The following is a 26,215-nucleotide window of genomic DNA, read 5'->3' on the forward strand; positions in this document are numbered from 1 at the left end:
CACACCAGAGGCCAACCCCATCCCATGTGCTCACCACTGGGCAAGGGGACAAAGGAGGGAACGGGTCGGAAACACTGAGTCAGAAAAGGCAGGGATCTAAACCCTCACCCAGCAGAGCGCGAATCTCAGGGTCAGGGAGGAGGCCTGGTGGATCAAGGTCACCGGGCAGATCAGCCAGGACGGGGAAGAACTCTTTGCACAGTGAGCCTTGTTCCTGCAGGACCTGACCCCGTGCAGACAGCGAGGCCGGCTTCCGGGTGGACGGGGAGAAGGGCCCGGGTGGCGGCTCCAGGGCCAGACTTCTGGGCTTGCCGCCTGAGATGATGGTTGGGAAACTCCTTTTGCCACTAAAGCACTTGGTTGCCAACTGGATTTGTAGTCCTTGGTTTGTGAGTCGCTGGGGACCAGAGAAGTGACTCAGTGAGCACTTAGTACGTCGCTGGCACTGGAGGGGGAGGGGTGACTCAGGAGTCACTCGTGGTGATTAACTCCGAGACTCACTCAGAGCTCCTTCCTCCCCTCTCCTTCCAGCCGGGACCCAGGGGTCGGCCGCGCGACCGGGGACCCTTCCCAGGCTTTGACGCTCCGAAGTGTCCATCACGTCTCTGCGCCCGCAGGCGACCCGGGACCCAGTGATCCCAGCGGGAAGCCTGCAGCACGCTCTGCTCCTCGGGCTCCCACTTGGAACTCAGGCTCTCGGGACCCCTCTCTGGCCCACCACCCCTGAGCCGGGGCGGACCCACCTTCAGCCCCAGGCGACCCCGTCTCCCTCCCCGGGCTTTCTCTCCGCGGCGGGAACCGGCCCCTTCCCCGCCCCCACGTCCTGGGGGTGTCGGTCGGCCCCGGCCGCCCCCGCCCCTTCCCGGCCCGCCCTCCGCCTGTCTCCGCCCCCGGCCCCGCCCCCGGCCCCGCCCTCGCGCGGCCCGCGGCCCCCGGCCCCTTCCCCAGCGCCCCCCGCCGGGGCCAGGGCGGTGGGGAGCGGGAGCCGCGCGGGCCCGCGCCCCCTCCCCGCGCGCCCCATCCCCGCGCGCGCCCGCGCCCCTCCGCGGCCTCCCGGCTCCCGCCTCCCGCCCTCCCCTCCTCCTGGTGACGTCCGGGTCCCTGCCCGTCTGAAAACTCCGCGCCGCGGCGGAGGAGGCGGCGGCGGCGGCGGCGGCGGAGCAGCGGCGAGCCGAGGCGGCGGCGGGGCCGATCGGGAGCCCGAGCGGCAGCCGGGGCCGGGGAGCCGCGGGGAGCGCGGGGGCGGCCGGAGCGCGCCGGGGTCCCCGCGCCCGCTCGCTCGCTCGCCCGCCCGCCGCGCTCCGAAGATGGTGGCGGCGCCGTGCGCCCGGAGGCTGGCCCGGCGCTCGCACTCGGCGCTGCTCGCGGCGCTCACGGTGCTGCTGCTGCAGACGCTGGTCGTGTGGAATTTCAGCAGCCTCGACTCCGGGGCCGGCGAGCGCCGCGGGGGCGCAGCGGCCGGCGGCCAAGAGCAGCCGCCCCCGGCCCCGGCCCCGCGCCGCGAGCGCCGGGACCTGCCCGCCGAGCCGGCTGCAGCCCGGGGAGGAGGCGGCGGCGGCGGCGGAGGAGGAGGACGAGGAGGACGAGGAGGAGGACGGGGGCCCCCGGCGCGGGCGCGGGGAGGCGGCCCCGGAGAAGCCCGCGCGCAGCAGCCGGCCAGCCGCGGGGCGCTGCCCAGCCGGGCGCAGCCGGTAAGATGCCCTTTGGGCCGGCGCCCTGCGGGGAGGGAGGGAGGCAGCCGGCCCCACGCCCCCAGCCCGAGCCGCGGCCGGCGGCAGCGCAGCGCACGCCCGCCCGCCTGCAGCCCTCTCTCCCCGGGCGGGCTCGGGGGTCGTGCGCTGCCCCGTCCGAGTCTGAGGACTGCCCCCTTGGGGTCTGGGGAAGTTATCTCTGAGGGCTCCCGGAGCCTGGCCGGGTTCCTGTTCCTCGTCACTCTCGCCGGGCGCCCGACTTGCTCTCCGCCTGTAGGTGTGGGTGCCTCGCTCCCCGCCCGAGTGCGCGGATCGTGCCCGGCGTCCTCCGCTGTTGAGGGGTGGTTCTAGCAGCTGCCTCCTCGGTCTTAGGAGAGTTGGGCGCAGACAGCGGAGCCCTGGCTTGAGAAAGGCTCAGGGATGGGTGTCCCAAGTCCCTGACCCTGTCCCTCAATCGGTACTCTGTACTAAGTCTGAGGTCCCGGTCTTACTTTGAGCCTCTCTTTTCCCCGTTTGGATGTCTCAGCATCCGGGCTCCACCTACTCTCCCTCTCACCTTGCCATCTCCTGTGCCCTCTCTGACTTGACCTCCTCCCCGTCTGCAGCTTCAGGGCATGGCCTATTCTAGCCGATTGCCTCTGCCTCGGTGCTGTGCGTCCCTACAGCGTCCCTTCACCGGCTGCCTGTCAGCTCACTGTCCGGGCACCTCTGTGGGTCCTTTGCCCTTGTTGGGTGTGAGCAGTCAGGGCTCTGAAACTGTCTTTCACGGATCTTGTGGGGCCATCTGGTTGGCCCGGTGGGGAACTGCCTTGTCCTACCCTGTCCCCAACTTCTCCAGGGGTCCCTTTCACACATTCTGAAGGCTCCTTGCTGAGCCCACTGAGATGGGGGCTGGAGGTCCGCAGGCTTCAACTCTGGGCAGGGTCCACGCTCTGCATGGGTGTGATCTTCTGTCTTAAGGCACACCGATAGGGATGGGTTGTGTCTGTCTGTGTCATCATGCCACTTGCCTGCAGGGATTTGCTTAGTCCCTTAAGGATGTTAGACATGGTGTGGGAAGGGGGGCCCAGGATCTGTAGGGATGGAACGCTTGTCTCTCCTCGTTTCTCCTGTTGGGAGCCCTCACCCAAGACTGCCTCTGCACACAGCGCCTTCTGTGCCTTCGGGTCTGCCAAACTTCTTTGGAGTTGACCAGCCCTCTGTGCCAGAGTGTGGCTCTTTGTGCCTGCGGCCTGAGCCAGCCCCAAGATGTGATGTGATGGTATTTCTCCCTGCCCTGTGGGTTGCAGGGAGAAGTCTTCCCCTCACTTGTGAGGAGGAGAGAGTGGAGTGAAATTGCTGTTGGAGAACCGGAATGTTCCCATGTCCTGCAGCCTCTTATTTACAGGGGAGGGGACTCAGAGGCGCTGCCTTTGAACTCCTGGAACTGAAAGTAATGTGTTCAGGCAGAAACACAATTAGATGTTCTCTCTGGATTCCGAGCCCTCCCGGGAGGTGGGCAGGAGGGTTCAGGAGCACGTCCTGCTGTCCAGTGTTCTACACGTAGGGTGGTCCTGGGGCGGGGGAAGTGGGACCGACTGTACCCTTTGCACCTGGGGTTCAGGAGATGCCTTTGGGGTGCAGTTACCACCTGTTGAAACAAATGAGGGGGAAGAGATGGCTGGCTGACTTGTTCTCAGGGCCCTGATGACCTGAGCATCCTCCATGACCACTCCTTGTGGGTTCAGATTAGTGTCTCTGTTCTCTTAAGTGCCAGCTTAGCCACAGATGGTTTGCAGTTGGCAAGGTGGTGGTGGGGGTGGAGAGCATACCAGTTTCTTTTGAAAATTCCTTTTGGAATTCCAGGTGCAACTGTGGAGTTGCTTGGCTTCATTTTTTCTGCAAGTTCAGTTCCTGTCCCCTCGTTTGCAGCTCCCAATGCCTCACTTTTCACCTTCTGATAGAAGTATTTTCTTTTTCTTTTTCACTCTTCCCTTCCTGATAATTGGCTACTGGGCTGCTTGCCGTTGGCGATCCTGGGCTTGTGTTTTATTTTATTTGCTCCCCTCTCTCTTGTCTTCCTCCCTTTCTGCATCTACCCTGTGGGCTTCTAGAGCTTGAAGTCACAGCGCATAGACATACCTTCTGGCTGGAGCCTGGGCTCTGGCCCCTTGTAGCTGTGCCCACCCAGCCCCTGCCCTTCCCCTGGACCAAGGAGACCAGAAGGGGGCAGGCTGTTCCTGAAGTCCAGCATAGCTGGTGCTTGGGTTGCAGGCAAGGAGAGGACCAGACCGATTTGCAAGCCACAGAGGCCCTTGCAACCTGCGGTTTGTTTCCAGACCCTGCTGGGGTGGGTGTGGGGGGGTTGCCTGCATGGTGTTTTGGAGGGACAACTGGGAGCAGGATTTAAAAAAAAAAAAAAAAAAGATTAAAAATTGCTGTGATTTTCCAGATGACTCCTGTAAAGCGCCTCAGAGGCAGCGCTTGGGCAGTGGTGTTCCTCTGTGCTCTGTGCCTGGTGGGGGTGGGGTGGGGTAGGCAGCGGTTGGCTCTTGCATGGAGAGGGGATCTGATCCGTGGCCTGGGGTGGGTGTGTGGGGCAGGCCTTGTGCATGGAGCATTTTTCTAAAACAGACCCTGCTGCAAGACCCCGCTCTGCATGTGTGTGCTTTGCAGGCGCCGGGAGCTGTCAATCGCTGGAAAGAGCTGATTGTATTTTTTTGGTTTTGCATTTCTGAAGCCGGGAAGGAGCATCCAGTTTTGCAAGGAGACAGAGTCAGAGGGCACAGGGATGGCGGTGAGATGGGCATGTCCATCAGAGATGTGCAAGCGTCCGCTTTCCGCTCAGCCTCTCGCCTGTTAGAATGATCGTGCCGATTGCAGCTGTTTGGTGGCCGGCCGTGGCCCTGATTTTCCCCTGGGTCTCCAGGAAGCTGTGGATTTTATTGTCATCTCAGAATTTAAAAACAGCAGGCTTCATTATATGGGGAGGGGATATACCGGGGCCAGGGGGTGCTGTCAGAAAGATCAGCTCCAGTCTCGCAGGCATTGTGGAGAAGATGAAAGAGAGTCCCCGCTTGAATGTAAAGAATGTTTCTTTTCTTTCCCTTGGTGAATCCCTGGAAGACCTCACCGTTTACTCTTTGTGCCCTTGGATAAACTGCTACTAAGTTTCACTTAAGAAATCTGATTTTTTTTTTTTGTGGTTTTTTTTTCCTCCTCCACATACGCATAGACACACTGCACTCTTGAAGTTTGATTTCTTTCTTTCTTTTTTTAACTGACTCATTTGAAATGTTGGTTTTTCGGCAGAAATTCCTCATACTTCGCATTACTCAGATAACTCAGAGGGCTTTTGCAGACAGTGGCAGTGACTTTGAAAGCCAGTTCACAGCATCCAGACCGCCCCGGCTTCCAGCAGGCTTGGAGGTGTAGCTTTTCTTTCTGTCCAAATGTTTTGGGACCAAGAGGACAGAGGGTATTTTACTAACTTTTTTTTTTTTTTTAAATTTCTTGCTCTCAATGGAGTTTTGTTTTGTCGGAGCAATGCATTACACTTTATATACAGAAATGTGTGTCATTGGACCAATTTATCTTACTGCAAAGGTTCCTATCTGCTTCATCGTAGACTAGAAAATGTTAAAGGGAATAAAGTGGGGATTATTATCAACATATATACATACACAATATGATATAAAATATGATATAGCATTACAGGATGTAGGTCGAGTGTTCCTTATTTGAAATGCTTGGGACCAGAACTGTTTGCAATGCTGGATTTTTAAATTTGAGAATATTTGTATACACATAGTGAGATACCTTGGGGACAGGACCTCAGACGAAGCCCAGAATTCACTTACCTTGCACGCGTCCCTTGTGCACAGAGCCTGAAGATAATTTAATGTGGTATTTTTAGTGTGCCTGTGTCTCAACTGTGACAGGTCACATGAGGGCAGGCTTAGAATTTTCCCCTTGTGGGGTCGTTTTGGCACTTTAAAAAGTTTTGGATTTCAGAGCATTCAGATCTCAGGTTTTTGGATGAGGGTCGTGCAGCCTAATGCGCATGCCTGTGTAGTGAGCATACCCCTCTACCTGTGCACTCGCGCGTGTGTCTCTTTCTCGCTTTCTTCCTACTGTCACGTTTAGACTCTCTCTACACCGGTTGGTTTTTATCTTCCAGAAGGTTGGGTGGTGAAGAGCTTGCTGCTTTGCAGACAGGAAGCCAGCCGAGGCATAAATTCTTGCTTCCTGGGGACGGACCAACTTTGGTCATTGGTCCTCGTTGAAAGAGAAATTGGGTGGCTTGGGTAGAGCCCAGTTGACATCATTGTGGGCACGTGTGTGCCCAGAAGAGAAAAACATCCCCCAGGGTCTCCGTAGCCAGATTTCACCTCCCAGCTAGAGCTATTTAGGGTCAGGGGGGCCACCGGCCCCCAGGAAGGAAGACGGAAATGCACCCCAATGGGTCTGTGTGGGGCGAGGGCAGGCCCGGCCCCGGCTCTTGGTTAATGCTGCTTTGTGCTGGTCACTTGCCAGTCCCTCTCCTTTCTTCCTCTGCATCTCCCCCTTTCTCGTGACCCCCGATTCCCCATCTACCAGAGACAAAGAGAAAATGCTCTGAAGACAATAAATAATAACAACCCCAACCCCAACAAAACCCAAATTCAAAGAGAAGGGGGGTGGGAACAGAAGAAAAAGTCACCGATTCCACACAAATGAAAGAGGCCTTGTGTGGTGCCCGCCGGCGCACCGCACCTGGGTTCCAATTCTAGCTCTGTGCCCTTCTACCTCCAGCCACGGACAAGTCACTGTCCTCCGTCAATAGGCCACCGAGGCCACCTCCGTGGGTTGTGTGAGGATGGATTCCAGTAAAATGTGTGTGAACTGATTTGGGCCTGGCACATGCTAAATGGTCCAGTGTGAGCTGCTGTTCTCGACAGGAAATTCTTGGTACATTTGGAAACGAGCATTTTTGTGTGTGATTATTCATTTTCCCACACAAAGGAGGGATTAAGTGAATACCAGGCCATTGAATGCATCTAGCTCCTTCTGCATGTGCAAGCCTTGAAGCAGGATGGACTGTGGCAGGACAAAGAATACCAACATTTATTGAGCACCAGCTGCATGCTAGGCATAATTTTGGTGGACTGCATACATTATTTTATTCAATGCTCCCCCAAAACAGACCTACCTGTCTATCTCCAGGAAGGAAGAGGCTGTTACCCAACTTGTACCAAATTGTGTCTAAGAACCCCTAACTAGAAATCTCTGGTCTTAGGATTGCTGGTTGTGTGGCAGAAATAGAAGGGAGCTTTGTGGACATTATCTCGCTGTCTGGCTGAATCCCCCGAGCTCTATGGGATAGGGCTGTTGCTGTCCCCATATCATAGATGAAGAGACCGAGGTTCAGAGATGGAAAGCTGCTTGTTCATTAAGATCCCAAAGTAGGGGACTAGCCGAACTGGGAGCCACACCCAGCTCGGCTTCCTTCCCAATGCCGTGCAGAGTTCTGAGCTCCCTCTCTGCACAGTTCTTGGATAAACCCTCAATGCAGCTGTATCTTTTTTCTAAAAATCACTATACCACTCTTCTCACTTCTGACTGCAGATTCCTAAAAATGTGCCAACCCTAGAAAAGCAGCATATGCACCGTTTGCTTCGAATCCGCCCCCTAATCCGCCCCCTAAATAACGATGCAAACTGATGGGCCATGATAGCAGTAGAGCCCGTTTTTCACCCTTCACATTAACTTCTCCAGTTATAGGATTATACTTGCAGCAGCCAGCGGTCATGGGGCTGACCGTGACCAGGCCCTGTTGTGGATGTGTGCAAACATTAACTCCTTGAAACCTCCTGCTACAGAGAGGAAGCTAGGGCACGGGGCGGCGAAGGGACTTTCCCTGGAGTGCACCATCTTCCTGGCAGAGCAGGATTTGAACCCATGCAGTCTGCGTTCCTCAGGACTCTGCATCCTCCGTCTTCTCAGCATCTCGTGAAGGCGTCTGGCTTGGAATCCCAGAGCGCATGTTGATTCCTTCAAAAAGCCCAACCCCAAGGATGGGATCTTAGTTTTTAAGAATCTTATTGCCTTTCCTGAAGGTAACACACACAATTACTGTAGTGAAGCACAGGAGCCTACCCATCATGTCACAGAGTCACCCATTCTTTGGGGAGGGGGCAAGAACACCTAAAATCTAATCATTGAGCACAAATCCCAAGTCCAGTAACCGAGGACCGCCAGGCCAGGTGTCTTGTATGTCAGACTCTGGACTTGCTACTTTGTGTCCTTTGACCCCGATCTCCTGATTTCAAGGCAGAGTTTTATGGTCCTAGAAAAGAAAGTGTCTCCTGTAGTCCAGGAGGCAGGGAGCAAGCCGGGGAAGAATTGAACTTGAACGCGGAGTTGGCTGGAGGAAGCAGGTTGGGACTCAGCTCTCTGGCGACAGGGGGCCGGGCAGGAAGGGGCTGTGCAGGGCCGGCTGGCCAGTGGGGGGTCGGTCCCCTCTGCTGTTCCTGCTGCCCCCCTCCTTCAATTCAGCTGCTCTGTGGTTATCTCTAGAGGAGCCCACGAGACCTGTCCCTGACAGCCCGGGTGACGGGGACGTGGCAGTGCCATCTATCTCCCGGAAGGCGCAGTTGGGATCTGGTGAGCTCTTCCTTCCGCCTGAGCAGCAGCCGTCCGTTGGCCCGCAGACGCTCACCGGGTTGTGCCCCTGCGATGCCTGTGGTTAGGTGGCCCCTCCCCCAGGGAAGCCCGAGATGTCACAGAGGAGGGTGGTTGTCACCTTCTCTCGAGAAACAGGGAAACCAGCTTTATTAGTCATCAGAGAGTGGACCCATTCCAGCCCTTCTGGGGGAGATGGCCTCTGAATTCAGGGTCCCCTGAGAGCAATGAAATGGGCTTGTGTCCTCTGAGACCGGGTTTGTCCCCGCCAGGTGACTGGCTGGAGCCTCTGATCCAGGCTGACGTGTCCGCGGATGGTGCTGGGGTCCTGTGAGCTGCTCGGCCTCTCTCCCAGGGGCTCTGCCACAGGCCTGCCCGGGAAGCAGAGGCGGTCAGCGTGTGGCCCTCCTGCAGCCTGGAGGAGTAGAGTAGGGGACCAAGAGGTTGACACCAGGGCTCCCCACCCAGGGGAGCAGACGTTCAGGTGGTGACTGTGATAACAGTGAGGGGGGAAGGGCGGTCACTTTCGCTGGATGTTTGCCTGGCACCAGCCACTGCTGCTCTCTCCTGTCACCTGTTTATTAAGAATAATAAGAGCCAAGACAATAGATTGCATAAAAGTTAAACTTCCAAGAAGTGGCCAGAGTAGGAGTTGGGGTTCCGTGGTGACTCCGACGGCTGTTTTCTTAAGTCTTTGCCCAACTCAGTCAATAAGTGTCTCAGCCTGGCTTCACCTCTGCCCACCCTGCATCCATTCATGCATGCATGAATATATCCATCGTCTGTCCATCTGTCATCCACCCATCCATCTATCCATCCACCCGTCCATCCGTCTACCCAACCCACCCATCCTCCACTCCAACAGAGTGGGCCAGGCCCCGTGCCCAGCACTGGGACCAGCTTGGTGAACAGGAAGAGGGTCCCTCCAGCCCTCCTGGAGGCAAGGATTTGGGGTGCACTTCTAGGTGCCTGTCACAGTTGAGGTTCCTGTCACCTGTCTGCCCAGTTCTTGCTGCTGATCCCTTTTCCCACGGTGGCTTCGTGGACCCAAGAGGAAGGTTTCCTCTGGAAAGGTGGGGGAGAGGAATGGTCAGGGCCCAGAGCTCCCAGGTCCCCGTCACCCCAGAACTGGTATTCCTGAGGCCTGGACCACCCTGCTCCTGGGGTCCAAGGTCTTCATCTTACACCTGAAGGGACGAGCCGGGAGATGTGGGGCAGTGCCAGGCGGAGGCCCAGGGGCTGCCTGTGGGGTTCAGGGCGGGGCGGGCCCTGGCAGCCACTTCCTGTCTCCGCTTCCTCATCTGCAGCTTGGGGCCCAGGAAGGCACCGGCTCACAGGACTTGATGACAAGGTGTCACTGGGCCCACCCTCCTTATCTGCTCTGCCTCCTGGTGACCACGCCAGGGAGACGCTTGCAGGAGGGACCTTGGATCTGCCCACGCCGGGTGTCAGAACCACCAAGCACAGAAACGCAGGGACGGGTAGAAGTCCTGAGATGTGCCAGTCCTGGGTCCTCGTCCCTGCTTAGAGGCTAATGGCCACGCTGGGAAGAGTCGCACCCCAGACCGTCCAGTACCCCAGACCCACCTCCACCTCCTGCAAGGTCCCCCCCCGGCACCTGGGACACAAGACTGGCCCCTCTGGGCGGCTGAGCTTGCAGCCTGTTTGGAAGACCTCTCGTCACTGGGAAGAGTTAAAAATACCTGTGGTCACCTGTCAGCTGTCCCCTTGTGCCATATTCGTAGAATCGATTCTCCCGAGCTGCGGTGGTCCTCCCTGGGCCTGGTGGAGGATTCCTCCGCTTCCTCCTTGCTGTGGGGGGACACCCAGAATATGCAAATTCTCACAGCATCAGGCCATCAAAGGGCGCACCTCCTGGACGAGAGCGCAGCCCCGAGATCCTGCGTGTGCTCAGCCGGGTTCCCCTTGGTGGGGAGCGTGGGGGTCAGGGTTTGCCCATGCCCTTGCACCCCGAGGAGCTGTACCCAGGGAAGCTGGGAGTCATTGGAGATAAGGGCAGGGGGGACCCTTAGAACATTCCAGAACACATTGACTCTGATCCTAGCCCTGTCAAGGATGATCTGTGAGGTTCAGGTCTTTGTGTCTTTGTGGCCAGACAAGGCTGAGAAGCCCACCTCCTGCTGTGGGTCTGGAGGGTTCAATTTGATAAGCGGATGGGAAAGTGCGTGGACGCTCAGAAAGCCCCGGAGGACCACAAGACGGGGGGACTCATTCTTAAAAAAGAAGAGGGTCAGGGCTTGGACCTTTGCCCCCTGCCCCCCACTCCTGCACCCGCCTGTGGAGTCAGCACACGTGGGTCACCGGCCACTGTGTGCCCAGCTGGGTGTGAATAGAGGGAGCACAGAAGTGCCTCCGCTCTCCTGGGGAGGACCCAGTGGACGGATTGACTTGTTCGCAGCACGTGATGGCAGCAGTTGAGGTCCCGAGAGAAAATTAGAGGCCGTGGTTGAGGGTTGATTTTGGACGGGGAGATGTATATCTTTCTTCCTTTATTTACTTACTTTGGACTTATTTCATACATTATTGGGGATGAGGATATTTGGGGGTGAGGACTTCTTTGGACGGCTGGCTTTTGCCAGAGTAGTTACAGATGAGCTCTACAGATCCCAAACGCAGCGTAGACACCGATCTCAGTGTGGCACTGATTACAGGGGCGACCTGGGCAACGGTCCTCAATCTAATGCGTTTTATAGTCTCTATTCATATATTTCATATGGGTACAAAATTCATTTAGTTCCTAAATCTTGTATATGTTCTTTCAACTGCTTTTTTTTTTTTTTTTTGGTACCAGGGATTGAACCCAGCGACTCTAACCACTGAGCAACATCCCCAACCCTTCTTATTTTTTTACTTTTAAGACAGGGTTTCCTTAAGTTGCTTAGGGCCTTGCTAAGTTGCTGAGGCTGGCTTTGAACTTGCAATCCTCCTGCCTCAGCCTCCCAAGCCGCTGGGATGACCGGCGTGTGCCACCGCGCCTGGCTAACATTGACATTTTTTTTTTTCTTTTGATGACTTTATTTTGAGACAGGGTTAAGTTTCCTGGGCTGGCCTCCAACTTGGCAATCCTCCTGTCTCAGCCCACTGAGTCGCTGGCATTACAGGTATGTGCCACTGTGCCCAGCTTACCTGCTTTTTTGTGTGTGTGTGTGTTGTTGTTGTTGTTTTAGCCAAAAATTATTCTACGCACATTTTCCCAGGTGTACAGCTTGGTAAGGTTTGACAAACTGGACACACCCCAGGAACCCACAGCCAGAGCAGGAAAGAGACAAGATCCCAGGTGCCGCCTGCCTTCACGTTGGGAGTGACCATCTTAGAAGATTGTCGATAGCAGTGTATTCCTTTAAATGTGTCTTAGGGGAAGTACATAAGCGTGGTAGCCATTCCATCAAAATGACACATTGCTCAGCCTGTGCGAAAAGTGGCGTTGAAGCAAAAAGAAGTTAGTTAACAAAGTGAAGATGCTGAAGTTGTAGAGCCAGGTCCCAACCTGGGTTCTCACCTGGATCCCAGCTTGGTTTGGTGAATGGCCATCTGGGACGTGCAGAATGGCTAAGGTTTGGGAAGCACCGATGCTTAGACGGCTGGACGATCTTTGGCTCCTCTGGTAAACAGCTGTGCTGCTTTGTTCTAAAGTTCAGGTGGGAGGGGTTGAAGTTAGACATCAGGAGGGACCGTGCTCGGGCTCCGCTGGAGTGGAAGTCCCCATCACGGGCCTGCTCAGTGGCCTCAGTGGCCATCTGTGTTGCTCCTACAGTCCTGGAAACTGATTGTCCCCAGCACAGCTTCCTGTACCCTTTGGACTTACCGCTGTGCGTTCACTTTCTGTTGAATATCCGTACCCTGGTCCCCTACATGGCTGGCGTGGGACTAGCCATGATGAATGACCGTGTTAACCCCTAAAGGACACTGTCGATCTGAGCCAGGCAGCCGAGCTCAGCTGGGCGTTCGGAGCCGTTCCCAAAGGCAGGAGACCCCTGAGGAGCTAGCCCCCAGATGCAGAGCCCCGGGCATCACCAGCCACCGGAATCGATGGCCACTTCTGTCCCTGAGCCTCCAAGGGCGACCCCTGTCCTGACTTCTGACCCCCACCGGTTATTTTGTGTCTCCTTTTGGGAACAGAATCCCTCAGTCTCATCTCGGCTTCGCGCGCTGTCCATGAGAGTCATCTGTTCCCGAGCTCAGCAGGCCACAGCCCCTGGGCCTCACCCGCCAGCTGCCTCCGAAGCACCTGTGAGCTCAGAGTAGACTCTGCATTTGTAAATGGTTGGGCCGAAAAAAAAGAATTTTCCACGACATGTGAAAATGACATATGCGTCTACCAATAAGGCGTTATTGGAACGCTGTCCCGTGGGTGCCCTTCCAGGCTGGCCGTGACTCGCTGGGCACCACCGTGGCTCCATGGAGACGGAGACTGGCCCGTGGAACTCTCCAGACTTTCTAAGAAAGTGTGCTGGCCTGGTGTCTGAGGGGTCCTGGGACTGTGGGACTGTCCCCGGGCACTGCTGTCCCGCTGGGAGGCAGCACAGTGGACATCTCGATCCTGCTCTGGGCACACGTGGAAGTTCCCGGTTTGGGGCCACCCTCCGTAGCGTCACGGGAGCAGAAGTGTTTGGACCCTGGTTTTCAGCCGTTGATGGGGCAGTTGCGTTTGCAGTTGGGAGCCTCACCCTTCCTGCTAGGGCGGGGAGCTTGGGGACGCTGTCCTCTGTCTGGCAAGAGGGAGAATCCTCAGACCCGGGACGCGTTCCCTGGTGGATGGCTGTGCCTCCATTTCGGTTTCTTCGAGGATGCCAGGAGCTGCCCGATGGTAACTGCTCTCGTGGCCTTTGGGAACCGTGCCGTCCTCTGATGTCTCATAACCAGAGCCATCTTGTCCAAAGGGCTCTTGATGCACAAAACAGGGCTGGCAGAATGAGGCTCCCCCCCAGTCCCTGTCACTTCCTGATTTGACTGGCATCTGTTTATCTCTGGCTCCTCTGGTTTTCTTGCTGGGAAGCAGACGAACACAGCCTCGCAGCCCCGCTCGGCCCCCTTGCCCACGGTGCAGGCGTCATCCTACATCCAAACGCTGGGCTGAGATGTCCCCTGGGGGACCACAGGCGTGGTGTGCAGGGCCACAGCGTGAGCACAGGAGACCCCTGAGGAGCCGCCTTCCTGCACCTTGTCAGCGCCACTTAGCACACAGGGTCCTGCGCCTGGCTCTGACATGGGCCTTCTCCACTTGCCGCCCCACCTCTGCGGGCACAGCCGCCAACAGCCTGGGAGCAGGAGATCAGAATGCTCTAGGAGGCCCTGGGCTTCCGGGTTCTCTTGGCACTGGCTGGGAGAGGGACTTCACGTTCCTTCTGGAGCCGTCAGAGAGTCACATCAGCAGGGCTGCCCGCCGCCCGCCCGCCTGGTCAGCACTGAAGTCTGGCCGTGTTGGGCGCCTGTCCTGTGCAGTGAGCAGACTCCAGGGCTGTCACCGGAGAAGGCGGCTGGCGGCGGTCGCGGTATTTCTTTTGGATGAAGTCTGGATTATGTGCTGGAAGGGCTGGTGGCCTCGAGACCCACCCAGTGGCAGCCAAAATCTGCTATACTTGACGCTCTCTCGGGATGCTTCGGTTTTAGTTTTTAGAACAGGGCTGCTGAGCCGCAGCGCTCCCTGGGTTCTGAGCCCAGGGTCTGGGATTCCTAGACGTGAGACGCTGGACCCTGGATTCTGGTTGTAAGGTCCCCCTTGCAGCTCGACTGTTTGTTCACTAAACGTTATGATTGTAAGTATTCCTTGGGACTTTCTACAAAGGGTGTGTGTGTGTGTGTGTGTGCGCGTGTGCACGTATGTTCTAGGGGTGTTGTCCTTATCAAGACCGCTCTCTGGATGCTTTAAGATGGCCTCATTGAAATCCATGCCTAACTTGATCTCAGACAACCAAGGAGCAAATATGTAAACAAACAAACAAAAAGCTCCTAGATTTCCAACGTAGGGCTCTTCCGGGCCTCATTCAGAAATCAGGGAGACGGGTTAAAATTTAACCTCTACAAGCTCCTCACATAGAAAGCTAACCCGAGAGAACCCTTCTACATCACTCTTAGGTCAGAGAAGAAATCAGGTTGGACATTGCAGATTACTCAGTGTTTAATGGAAACGAGAATCCCCTGTAGGACCCAAGAGGTAAGGCCAATGCTGGGCCCAGAGGCCAATTGATAGCCTGTTTCAAAGGCACTTTAGCTTTGGGTATTCAACAGGGAAGACCGAAGGGATTAACGGGCCCATTTTGATTTGTTAAAAAGATCATTGAGAATTTTAAAAAGGCAGGAATCTGTGAAACAGGAAGCAAACACGGTCGTATTGACCCATGAAATCCTTCGTGAGCCAATAGTGTAGAGTATTGGTGTAGCTCCTCTTGGGGTGAGAGGCTGTGAATAGCTGCGTGTCCCCTCCCTCCAGCCGTGGCCAGTGCTTCTGCTATGGTGACTACAGTCCAGGGACCCGTGGGTAGCAGGAGAGGCCACTAGATGCTGTTGGGACAGGTGGGCTCCTGCCTTGCTGTCTTTAAGATGGCTGAGGGATTCTTGTCCCCGTGTGCACGCACCTGGGGCCGCCTGAGCCCTGGTCACACATCTGTCTTCCTCCCAGCTGGGACCTGTGCTCGGGATCATCTCCCACCTCCCCACTACAGGGGGTCCCTCAGGTGTGCCCCGCCCTGCCCTCTGTCTGGGGGCCGGTGCCGCTCTTTCTGCCCTTAGTAGGACCCCCTTTCCCACCAGAGCCGGCCGTGGGTCCATTGACCTCCCTGGGGTCTTCCCTGTGCATGAGCAGCACTCAGTAGGTGCTCATTAAGTGGTGCTCAGATGAGGGAGGGCCCTAAAAGCAGGACTATGGAGCCCCACTTCAGGAATGACGTTTTAAGACCAGGGGCCAAAGATTTTTCTCGAGCCAGGCCTCGAGTCTCAGGATGCGCTTTCCCGTCAGCCGCTCAGCCTTACGGACGGTACCTTTTCAGTTTATTCTTTGTTCCTGTGGATGAGGGTACATAAGAGCAGTAGCAGCTGCCTTTATTAAGCCTTGACTGCGTGCCAAGCGTTTTGTGTTTTATGCTACCAGCACCCTGTGTTGTGGGCATTGTCGAAATCGCTGTCTTGTGCATAGAGGAAATGAGGCACAGGGAGGGGAAGTTACTGCCCCTAGATTGCCCAGCTGGTGAGGGTGCAGTCTCACCCGGCCTGGCACAGAACCCATGCTCTTCCCCAGCACGTCACCCGATGCTGAGTCGTCTCGGTGGGATTCAGGATCAGCTGGATCTGGGTGAATCAGGGAGGGCCCCTCTCCCAGCGGCTGGCCCCGCCCCTTCCCTCTTGCCTCATCTTTGGCTAAAGGTCTGATGGACTCACATCCAGCCTGAGGGATTCTTGTCCCCGTGCATGAGCACCTGGGGCCGCCTGAGCCCTGGTCACACATCTGTCTTCCTCCCAGCTGGGACCTGGGCTCGGGATCATTTCAGGGCCTCCTGTTCTCCATGCCTAGGTGGTCACCATGGCTGGGCTCCTGCAGACAGGGTGATAGGGAGGTCCCCTGCTGCAGTCAGAGCCTTCTCCCTGGATGGGGCCGCAGACTAGGGTGCACCTCCTCAGGGCAGACTCAGGGGGCCTCTGTGGCAGGAGAGAGTGGCTGGTCCTGCCCCTTGCCAGCTGTGTGACTTTAGGCAAGTTAGGCAGTCTCTGTGCCTCAGCTTCTTCATCTGCAAAATGAGAAGGACCACTGTGCCTGAGTCAGAGGGTGGTGGGAGAAAGGAGCGGGTCGATGTATACAGACCACTTAGTGCAGGGCCCACCCCGCGCACGTATTAAGCACCATTAAGCGTGTACTATTATTATCAGTGCTGGTCCTGGCAGGAGGAGGAGGAAGAGGACTGGACAAGGGGAAGTTGGGGGCTGACACCGCCGCTTGCTCCCCTTCCTCCCTCTGGAAAGAGTGGGTGGCCCTGGATTCTGTTCCCGGCTGAGCCCTGCATGGCTGTGTAACCTCCACTCGGTCACATGGCGTCTCTGTACCCATTTTTTCACCTAAAAGTATCAGTCGTTGTAATAATGCTGATAAGGATAGCTGGCTTCACGGGAAGAGGCACTTTTTTTTTTTTAACTTAGTAAATAATATTTCTAAAACCTGGGATGAATTTTGCAATTGAAGTGTGTGTTTGCCGAATCTCCCGGGGCATGCCCTTGGGCCCCAGAACTTACTGGACAGGTGATGCATCCCCCATGGGACAGATCTTGGCGTTCAGGAGAGGCCACAGTGTCCGGGAGGAGCCTGGCAGGGTACTGAGGTACCGACCCCCTCCTGCAGCCCGGGCTGGGGGGTTTTTGGGGTGCCTCCATTTCACAGATGTGGGCTCGCGGGAGGTCTGCTGGTCCAAGCTGCAGAGCTGGTCCTCAGCCCCCCACAGGCCCGACGCTGGGCCTGAGTCTTGCCCAGAGTGTGGAGAAGCGTCTCCGGCTCCCTCCCCGGGACGTGGGAACGTGTTCCTGGGGACAAGCCTCATTTTTCCAGCTACTGGTGGTCTCAGAAACCCTGCCAAGTTCCCAACGCCTTTGACCATGAACTTGGCTGAGCGACAGCATTCTGGGCCAACCCCCCAGACCTGTGCCTTCCAGCACCCCAGGTCCTAGAGCCTTTGATAAAACAGCGCGATGCGTCCCCCACCTGGCGGAGGGTCTGGGGGGCTCAGCCGTGTTTCCCAGCTGGACTTGCTGAGGCCAGACGCTCTGTCCCGGGGAGTCACCCAGCGGGAGCTGGTCCAGGGCTGGGCTGGCGGGGCTGGGTGGGCTCTGGGAGTGCGGGAGGAGGGAGGAAACCAGCCGTGGCCCCTGGCAGCTCAGACCAGGGCGCTGGGCAGGGTCCAGACATCATCCTACGGACGGCGATGGGCTGGGGGTCTGTGGGCAGCGGGGTCCTGAATAATGGATGGCCGCTGACTGACTTGTGAAAGCCATTTGCAGAGGTGGTCTGCAGCCTCCCCAGGGAGGGGGGGGCTGGCAGCCAGGGCCCAGGCTCTCTCTGCCCGGAGCCCTGGGGACACTCGGGGCTCCCTCTGCTCTGGCCCAGCGAGCTTGGCTGTGGCCACTGACCAGGAGATGGCTCTGGCCGCCCCCTGCTCTGTGCAGGAGCTGGTGGCCTCTGCCGTGGTTGGGGTGCGCTGTTCCCCATGGAGGGCTGGTGACGCTCGGTGCTGAGCAGGGGGTCCCCGAGCCGTCTGCAGTCCTGAGCGTCTCCCTGAGACTCTGGCCGCGGCCCTCGGGGACCGTTTGGCCCACTTTGTTTCTGGAACCCTCGGCAGCTTGGCTTGGGGCCTGGGAACCCAGGGCCTGACTGGATCCCAGGTCCACCCCTTGCTACTCCCGCATGGGACCAGCGACATCACCCCTCTGGGCCTCGGCGTCCCACCTGTGAATGGGGTGGCAATGTCCCTCCTTTGAAAGGTCGTTGGGAAGATTAGGTTAATATTTAAACCGAGACACGGGGCTGGGGCTGGGCTGGCCTGGCCCATGGGAGGCCCCGGTAATGAAGGTAAGTGCGTCCAGACGGGACCAAGCCCACCTGGTGCCTCCGAGTCCTCTCAGCAGCCCCCGGGGAAGGCAGGCTGGACCTGTAGAGGCAGAGGAGGGACAGTGGCCCTCGTGAAGTCACACAGCTGGTTTAAGGAGGGGTGCACTCTCCTTAGTGGGAAGACCTGGGCTGGGTCCTGGGGCCATGGAGACAGTTGGGACCCTCTGCCCAGCCCCCGTGGGCTCTCTGGAGCCTCCTGGCCCCATGTGCACGTGAGATGAGCCTGCCTGCCCCGCCGGGTGCCCGTCATTGACTCCTCCGTTCAGTAGTGACCAGGCATCGCCCGGGGAGTGTGAAACGTGAGCGGAGGTTCCCGCTTTGCCAAGTGGACATTCCAGAGGAGGGGGACCCTCCTCAGTGATGGACGCTTTGGGGTGGACTGGCGTTTTCTACAGAGGGACAGAGAATCGATCTTTTAGATTTTGCAGTTCAGTCTCTGTTGGGCTGGGAGGTCTGTGTGTGTGTGTGTGTGTGTGTGTCTGTGTGTGTGTGTGTGTGTGTGTGTGTGTGTGTGTGTGTGTGAGGGTGCTCCCAAGTGCTTTTATATGAGTTAGAAAAAAGCGTCCTCTCCAGCAGGAAGCACGGGTTGACCCACAAACAAAGTCTGTGCAGAGAAAAGTTAGCCTTCCCTCTGAACAGCTCAGTCCCGACTGGAGAACAGCTGGATGAGCAGGTACCTTTGTGCAGTGCCCAACCTGCGCAACTGCTCATGGTGGCCCTGTGCAGGATGTCACCTCTATCAAATAGCAGGGAGTTGCTTTCTCTAGGTAACTTGGCCTCCAAGCCTGCCTGTCCTGCTAGGCATTGGCATAGACATTCAAGCATCTCTTAAGAGGCTGACTTTCAGCCAGACATCACCACGAGGCCTGGCACCTCCCAGAGAACCTTCTTGATGCTGGTGTCCAGCCTGCATCAGTGCCCCCCCCTTTGTCTTGTTAAAAAGGAACACTGTTTTCTTGGGTCCCTTCTGCTGCAGAAGTGTGCCCTGGAGAACAGGCATTTGTGTTCCTTGCGGAGACACCAAGGAGAGCTGGCGAGCAAACTGTGAGCAGCTGTTTCTCTGCTGGGGACGGGGACAGACAATGGGGCCTGCAGGGTATTAATCAGCTGCCTTTTCTGAGGCCTGGGGAGCCTCCACACTGGGGCCAAGGCTGGGACTCCCTCACCAGCAAGAGGAAGAGCCACGGAGCCCGTGCCCTGTGCAGAGACCCTCAGGCAGGTCTGGGCAGGGCTCCCGCGGTCCAGGAACCCTGGGAGAGCCTGGGTCGGAGAGAGGCCTCCAGCTATTCACCGCAGGAGCAGTGGACGCCATTCTCAAACGCTACCTATTGAGCACCCTCTGTATGCCTGGCTCTCCCCAGGCCTCCACAAGGAGAGGACACTGGTTCAGAGTCCAGGGCCCAGGGTCACAATGTCTTCCATCATTTGACCGCCCATGACCCTGGCCCAGGGCCTGGACCCCTCTGAGCCTCTGTGTCCTGGTGGAAGGTCCAGGCAGGCTCTGGACTCCTGTTTGCCACGGGTGGGCCTCAGGTCATCCTAGAGCCTGTCCCCATGCAGGGTCTTGGGATCACCCAGGGCTGCGGCCACTGCATGCATTCCAGAGACCCTTTGCTATGTGCCCCGAAATAAGGTGACCTGACCACATGGGTCAGAAGTGTCCCTCTGATGATGAAGTAGGTTCTGAGCTGACAGTGGGGAATGGAAGAGGGACCGTGTGCTGAGAGACTTTTTATTTGTTCATGTTTGGGATGAAGAGGGTCTTGTTTCACCCTGGGCCTTTTTTCTAAGTGAGGATATGAGAGAGACTCGGGTCTGCCCTGACCCAGGGCCCTGGCCTCTTCTTGAGAGCTGCCTCCTTCCTTTGTGAAACTCACACCTTTGAGCACGTGCGTGTGTGTGTGTGTGTGTGTGTGTGTGTGTGTGAATCTAATGCCTGACTCTCCACTGGATCGGCAAACCCCGGGGTCAGGGGCTAGTTTTATTACAGGTTGATCCTCCTGCCTCAGCCTCCTCAGTCTCTGAGATTACGGTGTGCTCCGCGCCACGCCCGGCAAATTAACTGTTTGGATCCTAGCCACCTGTGAGGAGGTAGCTGCCACCTTCACACGCATTGAACAAGAGGTTGAGGTCCTCACCAGACTGAGCTGAGAGGCACACTCAGCTGTCGGGCCCCAGTGCTCCTGAATTCCACAGAAGGAATGCAGGATGGGTGAACACTTGTATCGTCTTTGCTGAGGATGTCCAAATGCCCCATAAGGTCTATTCTGATCTGGTTTGGGAAGAGGGCGGGGTCCTGGAGTCCCTCATTTTGGGGGAAGTGATCTTGCTGAGACCTGGATGCAGAGACGTGGGTGGGAAGGGAGCAGCCGGCAGGCAGAAGCCGAAGGTCCTGGGGAGCTGTGGTCTCTGGTCAGCAGTCCCTGGGGACCCTGCCCCCCAAGCTCACTGAGGATCCACAGCGGGGAACTCAGGATGAGGACCGGACACTGTCACCAGCCCAGAGCCGCCAATGAGACCACAGGGGCCTCCCCTGGTAAAAGTCGGTTTGTGGGAAGAAATGGGCAACTGGGGTTCGTTGATTATGATCCTCCATTGGTTCTGAGCACTGATAACATCCGTTTGATAACACATCTTGAGTCAGGGTTCTCCAGAGAGACAGGACCAGTGGGTCACGTGTGTGTCATGAGGAATTGGCTCTTGGGGATCTGGAGTCTGAGAAGTCCCAAGGTGTGCATCCAGCCTGCAGGAGACCCAGTAGAGGGGGGTGAATAATTCCAGCCTCAAGCTCCGGGAAAAACTGAGTTCCAGGCAGGAGAAAGCTTGTGACCCAGCTCAAGCCTCAAGGGCAAGAGCAGCTGCCCTCGCCTGAGGCTGGGCAGCCTTTTTGCTCCACTGAGACCTTCCACTGATTAGGAGGAGCCCACCACATTAGGAGGGGCCATTTACCTCAGTCAAAGGAGCATCCCATGTTAATCTTTTCCAGAGACACCCTCACAGTCACACCCAGAGTCCTGTTGGACCAAATATCTGAGCACCTTCTGGCTCAGTCAACAAGTAAAATTAACCACTGCAAATTGGGAGGGCCGAAAAAAGAAACCTTTAGAACTTTTGATCCTTGGGTTCTGACAGCCCTTTTTTGGCTCACGTGGGGAGTCTGTTACAGATGGCTGTGTTGCTATCCTCTTTTCCGTATGATCCTATCTTTATCCTTGTCCATTATCTGGCACTTACTGTTGCTGAGGATTTCCTGAGGGGATACTTAATCTTGTTCATTATCTATTCTTCCGTTGCTACTTTGAGTACTTGATATTAAAAAAAAAAAAAAAGTACAAGACCAAGAAAAAAGGTTCAGGGATTTTGAAGGAAGGTGGGACTTGAGGAATTGAACAAGGGTCACAAACTCCAACGCCCTTGGGGCCAGGGTGGGTGGGAGCTGTGGAAGGCGCCCGGGTGGGGAATGGGCGGGGAATGGCTTGTTGCAGCCAGAACACAGAAGCTCCGCTGGGAGCCAGAGGTTCTTGGACTCCACTGCATGTGGCTGGACGAGAACCAGGCCCAGGGTCATCATCTGCTCTTTATGTTTTAAAAGAAACCAGACATTTGCATTTTTAGCATAATCCCTGATGGATATTGGCAACGGATTCCACTTTTTTCTTCTTGTTTAATGCCATGTCTGCACTAAACAAAACACTCCTCTGTGTGGATTTATCCTTTGAACCTCGCTGTCCCTGCTCATGAATGAAGTAATGAGAGTGATAATAACAAATCAATAATAATAATTTTACCAAAATGTATAATATTTACTTGTTTTGCTGTGCGCCTGGCGTGATTCCCCGTCCCTAGCTGTGCCATCTCCTGCAGTCTCGAGAAGCCGGGGAGGCCTGGGCGAGCCCAGTTCACCAGGGAGGGCAAATGCCACGCCCACAGTCGATGCCACGCCCACGTCAGATGCCACGCCCACGGCCACGCCCATGGTTGCCCCACCAACAGCCACAACCACGCCCACACGTATCCTCCAGCCTAACGCTACAGCCACGCCCACACAGCAACTCGCCTGCAACCCACAGCCACGCCCACGCATAGTGCCACGCCCATGCCTCACAGTCCCGCCCATTGCCACGCCCACACAGTCCTGCCCATTACCAGGCCCTCACAGTCCCGCCCATTGCCACGCCCACACAATCCTGCCTATTACCAGGCCCTCACAGTCCCGCCCATTGCCACGCCCACACAGTCCTGCCTATTACCAGGCCCTCACAGTCCCGCCCATTGCCACGCCCACACAGTCCTGCCTATTACCAGGCCCACACAGCCCCGCCCATTGCCACGCCCACACTCACACCGACTGCCCACTGCCACGCCCACAGCCCCTGTCACGCCCTTGCCCACACTGTCCTGGCCCCCAGCCCGCCCATATCCGCGTGCTAGCACCTGTTGGGGCTCAGCCTTTTCTCCTTCCGCTGTTAATGTCTACTACCGATGAGGAAGGGTGGGGCAGGGTGGGACCTGGGGCCCACCCACACTGAGCCCCGGAGTGTCCCCGCCTGGGTTGTTGTAGATCATAGCAGAGAGCCATGAGAGGAGAGGGTAACATGCAGGAAGCCAGGTTTTATGGGGCAGTCACAGACCATGCTAGCCCTAGCCGCTTAAATATAAGTGCACCTGACCCTCCCGTGGACACCACCCGTGGACCTTAGCATCCTGGTTCGACTTCTAGACTGCACAGTTGGTGGGGACAGAGGCAGGATTCAAACTTGGGTCCGGGGGGCTTAAGGCCTCCGAAAGCTCTTCTGGTCTCGCGGTTCACGCTGACCCTGTGAGTGAAAGGCAGGGCCTCGGGCTCAGCATCTCTCCTGAACTTTTTGTTTTCTAAATTTTCCACAGTGAACATGTGTTTCTTTAATCAGAAAAGATAACAGAAGTCATGGGTTCATTCTGCATTCAAGCTGGTAGCTAGAGCTGCGGGGTGGCTCCTCCTCCCTCCCCCTTCTCCTTCCCTCCCTCCCCCTTCCTTCCTTCCCTTTGCTCCCCACATTATTTTCTGGTTATGGCGTGTGCCAACGCGTTTTTCTCTAGGGTAGAGTTGTACATTTCTCTCTTAAATAATCTATTCAAGTAAACACAGCATAACTAATAGCATGAGATATACACAGGTATGCCAAAAGAATATGAAGGGCTTTGGAGGGATGACTAATTTAGGATTTTCCCTTTCAGCCCTCAGACAAGAGGTGCCTATTTCCCTGGGAATGGCTGTTTTTTTAAAATTTTTTTTATTATTATTTTTTTCCTGGTTTCTGGTGAGGTTCTAGAGAGCAGTGAAACAGTTTCTCCGAGCCATCAGTCAGCTCTGATTGATTGATGATCGGGATGACAGGAAGATGGTTGGAGATGCTGAGGCTGTGCCTGGGTCCGGAGGCAGGTTCTGTGATCAGCTAGCCGTGCCTGGGGCGGATGCAGGAGGGAGAAGTGGCATCAGTGAGCCGGGTGTCTGCCATCGCTGACCTGGACTGGTGCTTCACCCACCTTCAGCCGTGGCGATGACCACCACGTGGGAGCAGTAGCACCCTGCGGGTATCGAGTGCTCCGTTCATACCAGGCATCATGCTAAAGAGACACATGTGCCATGTCTCATTTTATCCGTGTGACACCTCTTTGCATTAGGGTCCACATAATTTCTATTTCGTAGAGGAGAACACAGACACCTTGTGGGTGAGCGGCTAACACAAGACCACCCAACAGGTGAGCCATTGAAGTGGAACATGGACCCAGGGCATCTGACTCTCGAGCCCCCACCGCCGGTGTCCACACTGCACGCCGGACACACAGCAGTCTCACAGGCCTGTTGAGCGTGTGTGAAACCTGGTCTCCACTCCGCAGTCACCTTAGCCGTGGACACTCTCAACAGTCTGTGTATCAGGAACATTGGTGTCCAGTGCACTGGAGTCTTGGTGAAGCAAAGGAGTCGCGGTCACTCTGACTTATCATCCTGATCACCAGATTGGGCCAAGAGGGGGATATGCAGATACTGGGACCTGTCACCTGCCAAGCTGAAGCCAGAGGACAGCACGGTCCTCATCGCTGTCTCTCCGCCCCTACGGTTAGCTTCCCTCCCTGGCCCCCATCTGGTTTCTGCTGAGATTCCAGAGTAACCCGTCATCTCCTTAGTTATTCCATTTCTATGACCATGAAGGAAGGAGCCCCCCTCCCCAATTGTTTTGGAAGCCTGCACCCTTCCTCTTACATGGTGGACAGGTCTCCCCTGGTTCTGTTCATTTAATCCTTTTCTCCGAGTGTTCTTTTGGCATCTGGTGAGTGAGGGTTTTCCCTCCTGATAGTTTGTAATTTTGGTTCCACTGCAGACCTCAAGAATTCGGTTGCAAGTGTGCGTGGGGTCCATCGCGACAGCTGCTGCACCAGCCAGTGACCAGCCCTTAGCCCCTTTGCTGCGGACATCCCAAAGCCCGATTAGGCCCTGGGGGAGATGATGTTAGAGTCCAGGAAAGTGAATTTCACTGCATTCTTTACAAACTCACCAGATTTACATTTTGCACACTTTTGAAAGGTCCCCCTGCCTCCAGGAACGATTCTTCTGTAACCGGCACGTGGAGATGGTACTCGGAAGGGGTCCTCCGATGCCTCTTTCTCCCTCTTCTCCCATCCTAGGTGACCGTTCCCTGGGAAGCAGGCTGTTCCCCCGCCCCCCTGTTGTGCCTGGTGGCATTTGCCAGGCTGGTGCTCTCAGACAGTACCCTTCCAAGGGTTGCACTAAGGATTAAAGCACATGCCAGGCAGATGTGGGTGACATCGTGCACATTGGCTTAACGTGGGACGGTTTCCTGGAACGGCTCCAGGAAACATGTGGTACAGATCAAGATCGCCTGTCCCCAGATGCCTTCTTGGTTTCTGCGGAGCCAAATATGATTAGAGACAGAGGATGCTGGGTTTGGAGAGCGGGTTTCTGTGGCCACATGTGGGCATCCAGACCCGGGGAATGCCATTAAAGTGGAATCAGGCTGCCCCGTACCCCGCACGGGCCAGAGGGCTCCAGATCGCCAGCACCCCCCCCACCCCCCGCCGCCCCGTGTCTAAGATGTTGGGATTTGGGCAAGCAGGCTTATTTGGGTGAGCAGGCTTATTTATCTTTTTTTCTTGGCATCATCTTCTGTGTCCTTCGCACAGAACGTTTCAAGATGTCATCTAAGGACTGCGGTCCCTCCCAGAGAAGGGCCACCTTCAGAGCTGGGCTCCGCTCAGTGTTCCGCTCTGTACAAGGCGACCCGTACTCTTTGCCTGCCACAAAGGGATCTTGTGAGGATTAAATGAGATAATGCGGGAGGATTATCTAGCCTGGGCCTGGCCCCCGCCCTGGAAGCACACAAGAAGGTCAGCTCCAACAGTTATCAGCAGCCATTCTGCACGCACGGCCTTCTCCATGTTCTCCCCGGGAGCGCGTGTGTGACAGAGGGAGGGAGGTCGTCTGGATTGCTCTCCTCTCTGTGTGACCAGGCAGTTGGATAGACCCTGCTCTTCTGTCTTGGGAGTTCAAGGAGATGTTAGCTCCTCAGAGGAGACAGCAAGGGAGACTTACGTTGTATTTCTGAATGGTCACATAGTTCTCCAGTGTATCTTTCTCTCTCTTTCTCTTTTTTGGTAATGGGGCCTGAACCCAGGGTTGCTTAACCCCTGAGTCACATCCCAAGCCCTTTTAATTTTTTATTTTGACACAGTTTCTTAGGTCTTCACCAAGTCGCCGAGGCTGGCTTCAAAGTCCTCCAGCCTCAGCCTCCCAAGTCCCTGGGATTAGAGGTGTGTGCCACCACCCTGGCCTCCGGTATATCTCATTTAATCATAATGTATTGAGGCCATGTCTCAGCCCTCCTGTCCACTGGAAGTAACGTCCTCTCTGCAGTCCTGTCCCTGACTCCAGGAAACTCCCCAGAGCCAATCTCTGCTTTCCATTTTTATAGAATGACCTTGTTCCTCGCCCACAGCTCAGAAGCTGAATGTGATTGCAGTAGCTTTAAGTAAAATCATCAACTTCCATCTGGCAAACCTGACGTGGTCCCTACTCTGAGCGGGCCACCAGGCCTGGAGATCGGGGCCTTCCGAGCTCACAGCTACAGAACACTTTGAGGGTCAAGGTGCTGCAGTGGTTGAGACTCTGGGGCCATCCAGCCTGGGTTTGCATCCCTCCACCTCTTCCTGTCTGTGTGAGTTCAGGCAAGTGGCTGTACCTCTCTGAGCCTCCATGTCCTGATTTCTGAGATGGAAG

The 26,215-nt window shown here is 56.3% G+C and overlaps 1 protein-coding gene across 1 annotated transcript in view; it reads left to right on the top strand.

Moving 5' to 3' along the window:
- The first annotated feature begins 984 nt into the window (after positions 1–984).
- Positions 985–26,215, top strand: part of XYLT1 (xylosyltransferase 1) — a 240,037-nt gene continuing 214,806 nt past the window's right edge. Inside the window, exon 1 of the mRNA XM_081299981.1 lies at positions 985–1,691. Within this exon, the coding sequence (XP_081156107.1) occupies positions 1,308–1,691 (384 nt within the window). The 5' untranslated portion in view covers positions 985–1,307. The remainder of the gene's footprint in view (positions 1,692–26,215) is intronic.

Source organism: Spermophilus citellus, assembly GCF_964194105.1.
Source record: "Spermophilus citellus genome assembly, chromosome: 6".
Lineage (NCBI taxonomy): Eukaryota > Metazoa > Chordata > Mammalia > Rodentia > Sciuridae > Spermophilus > Spermophilus citellus.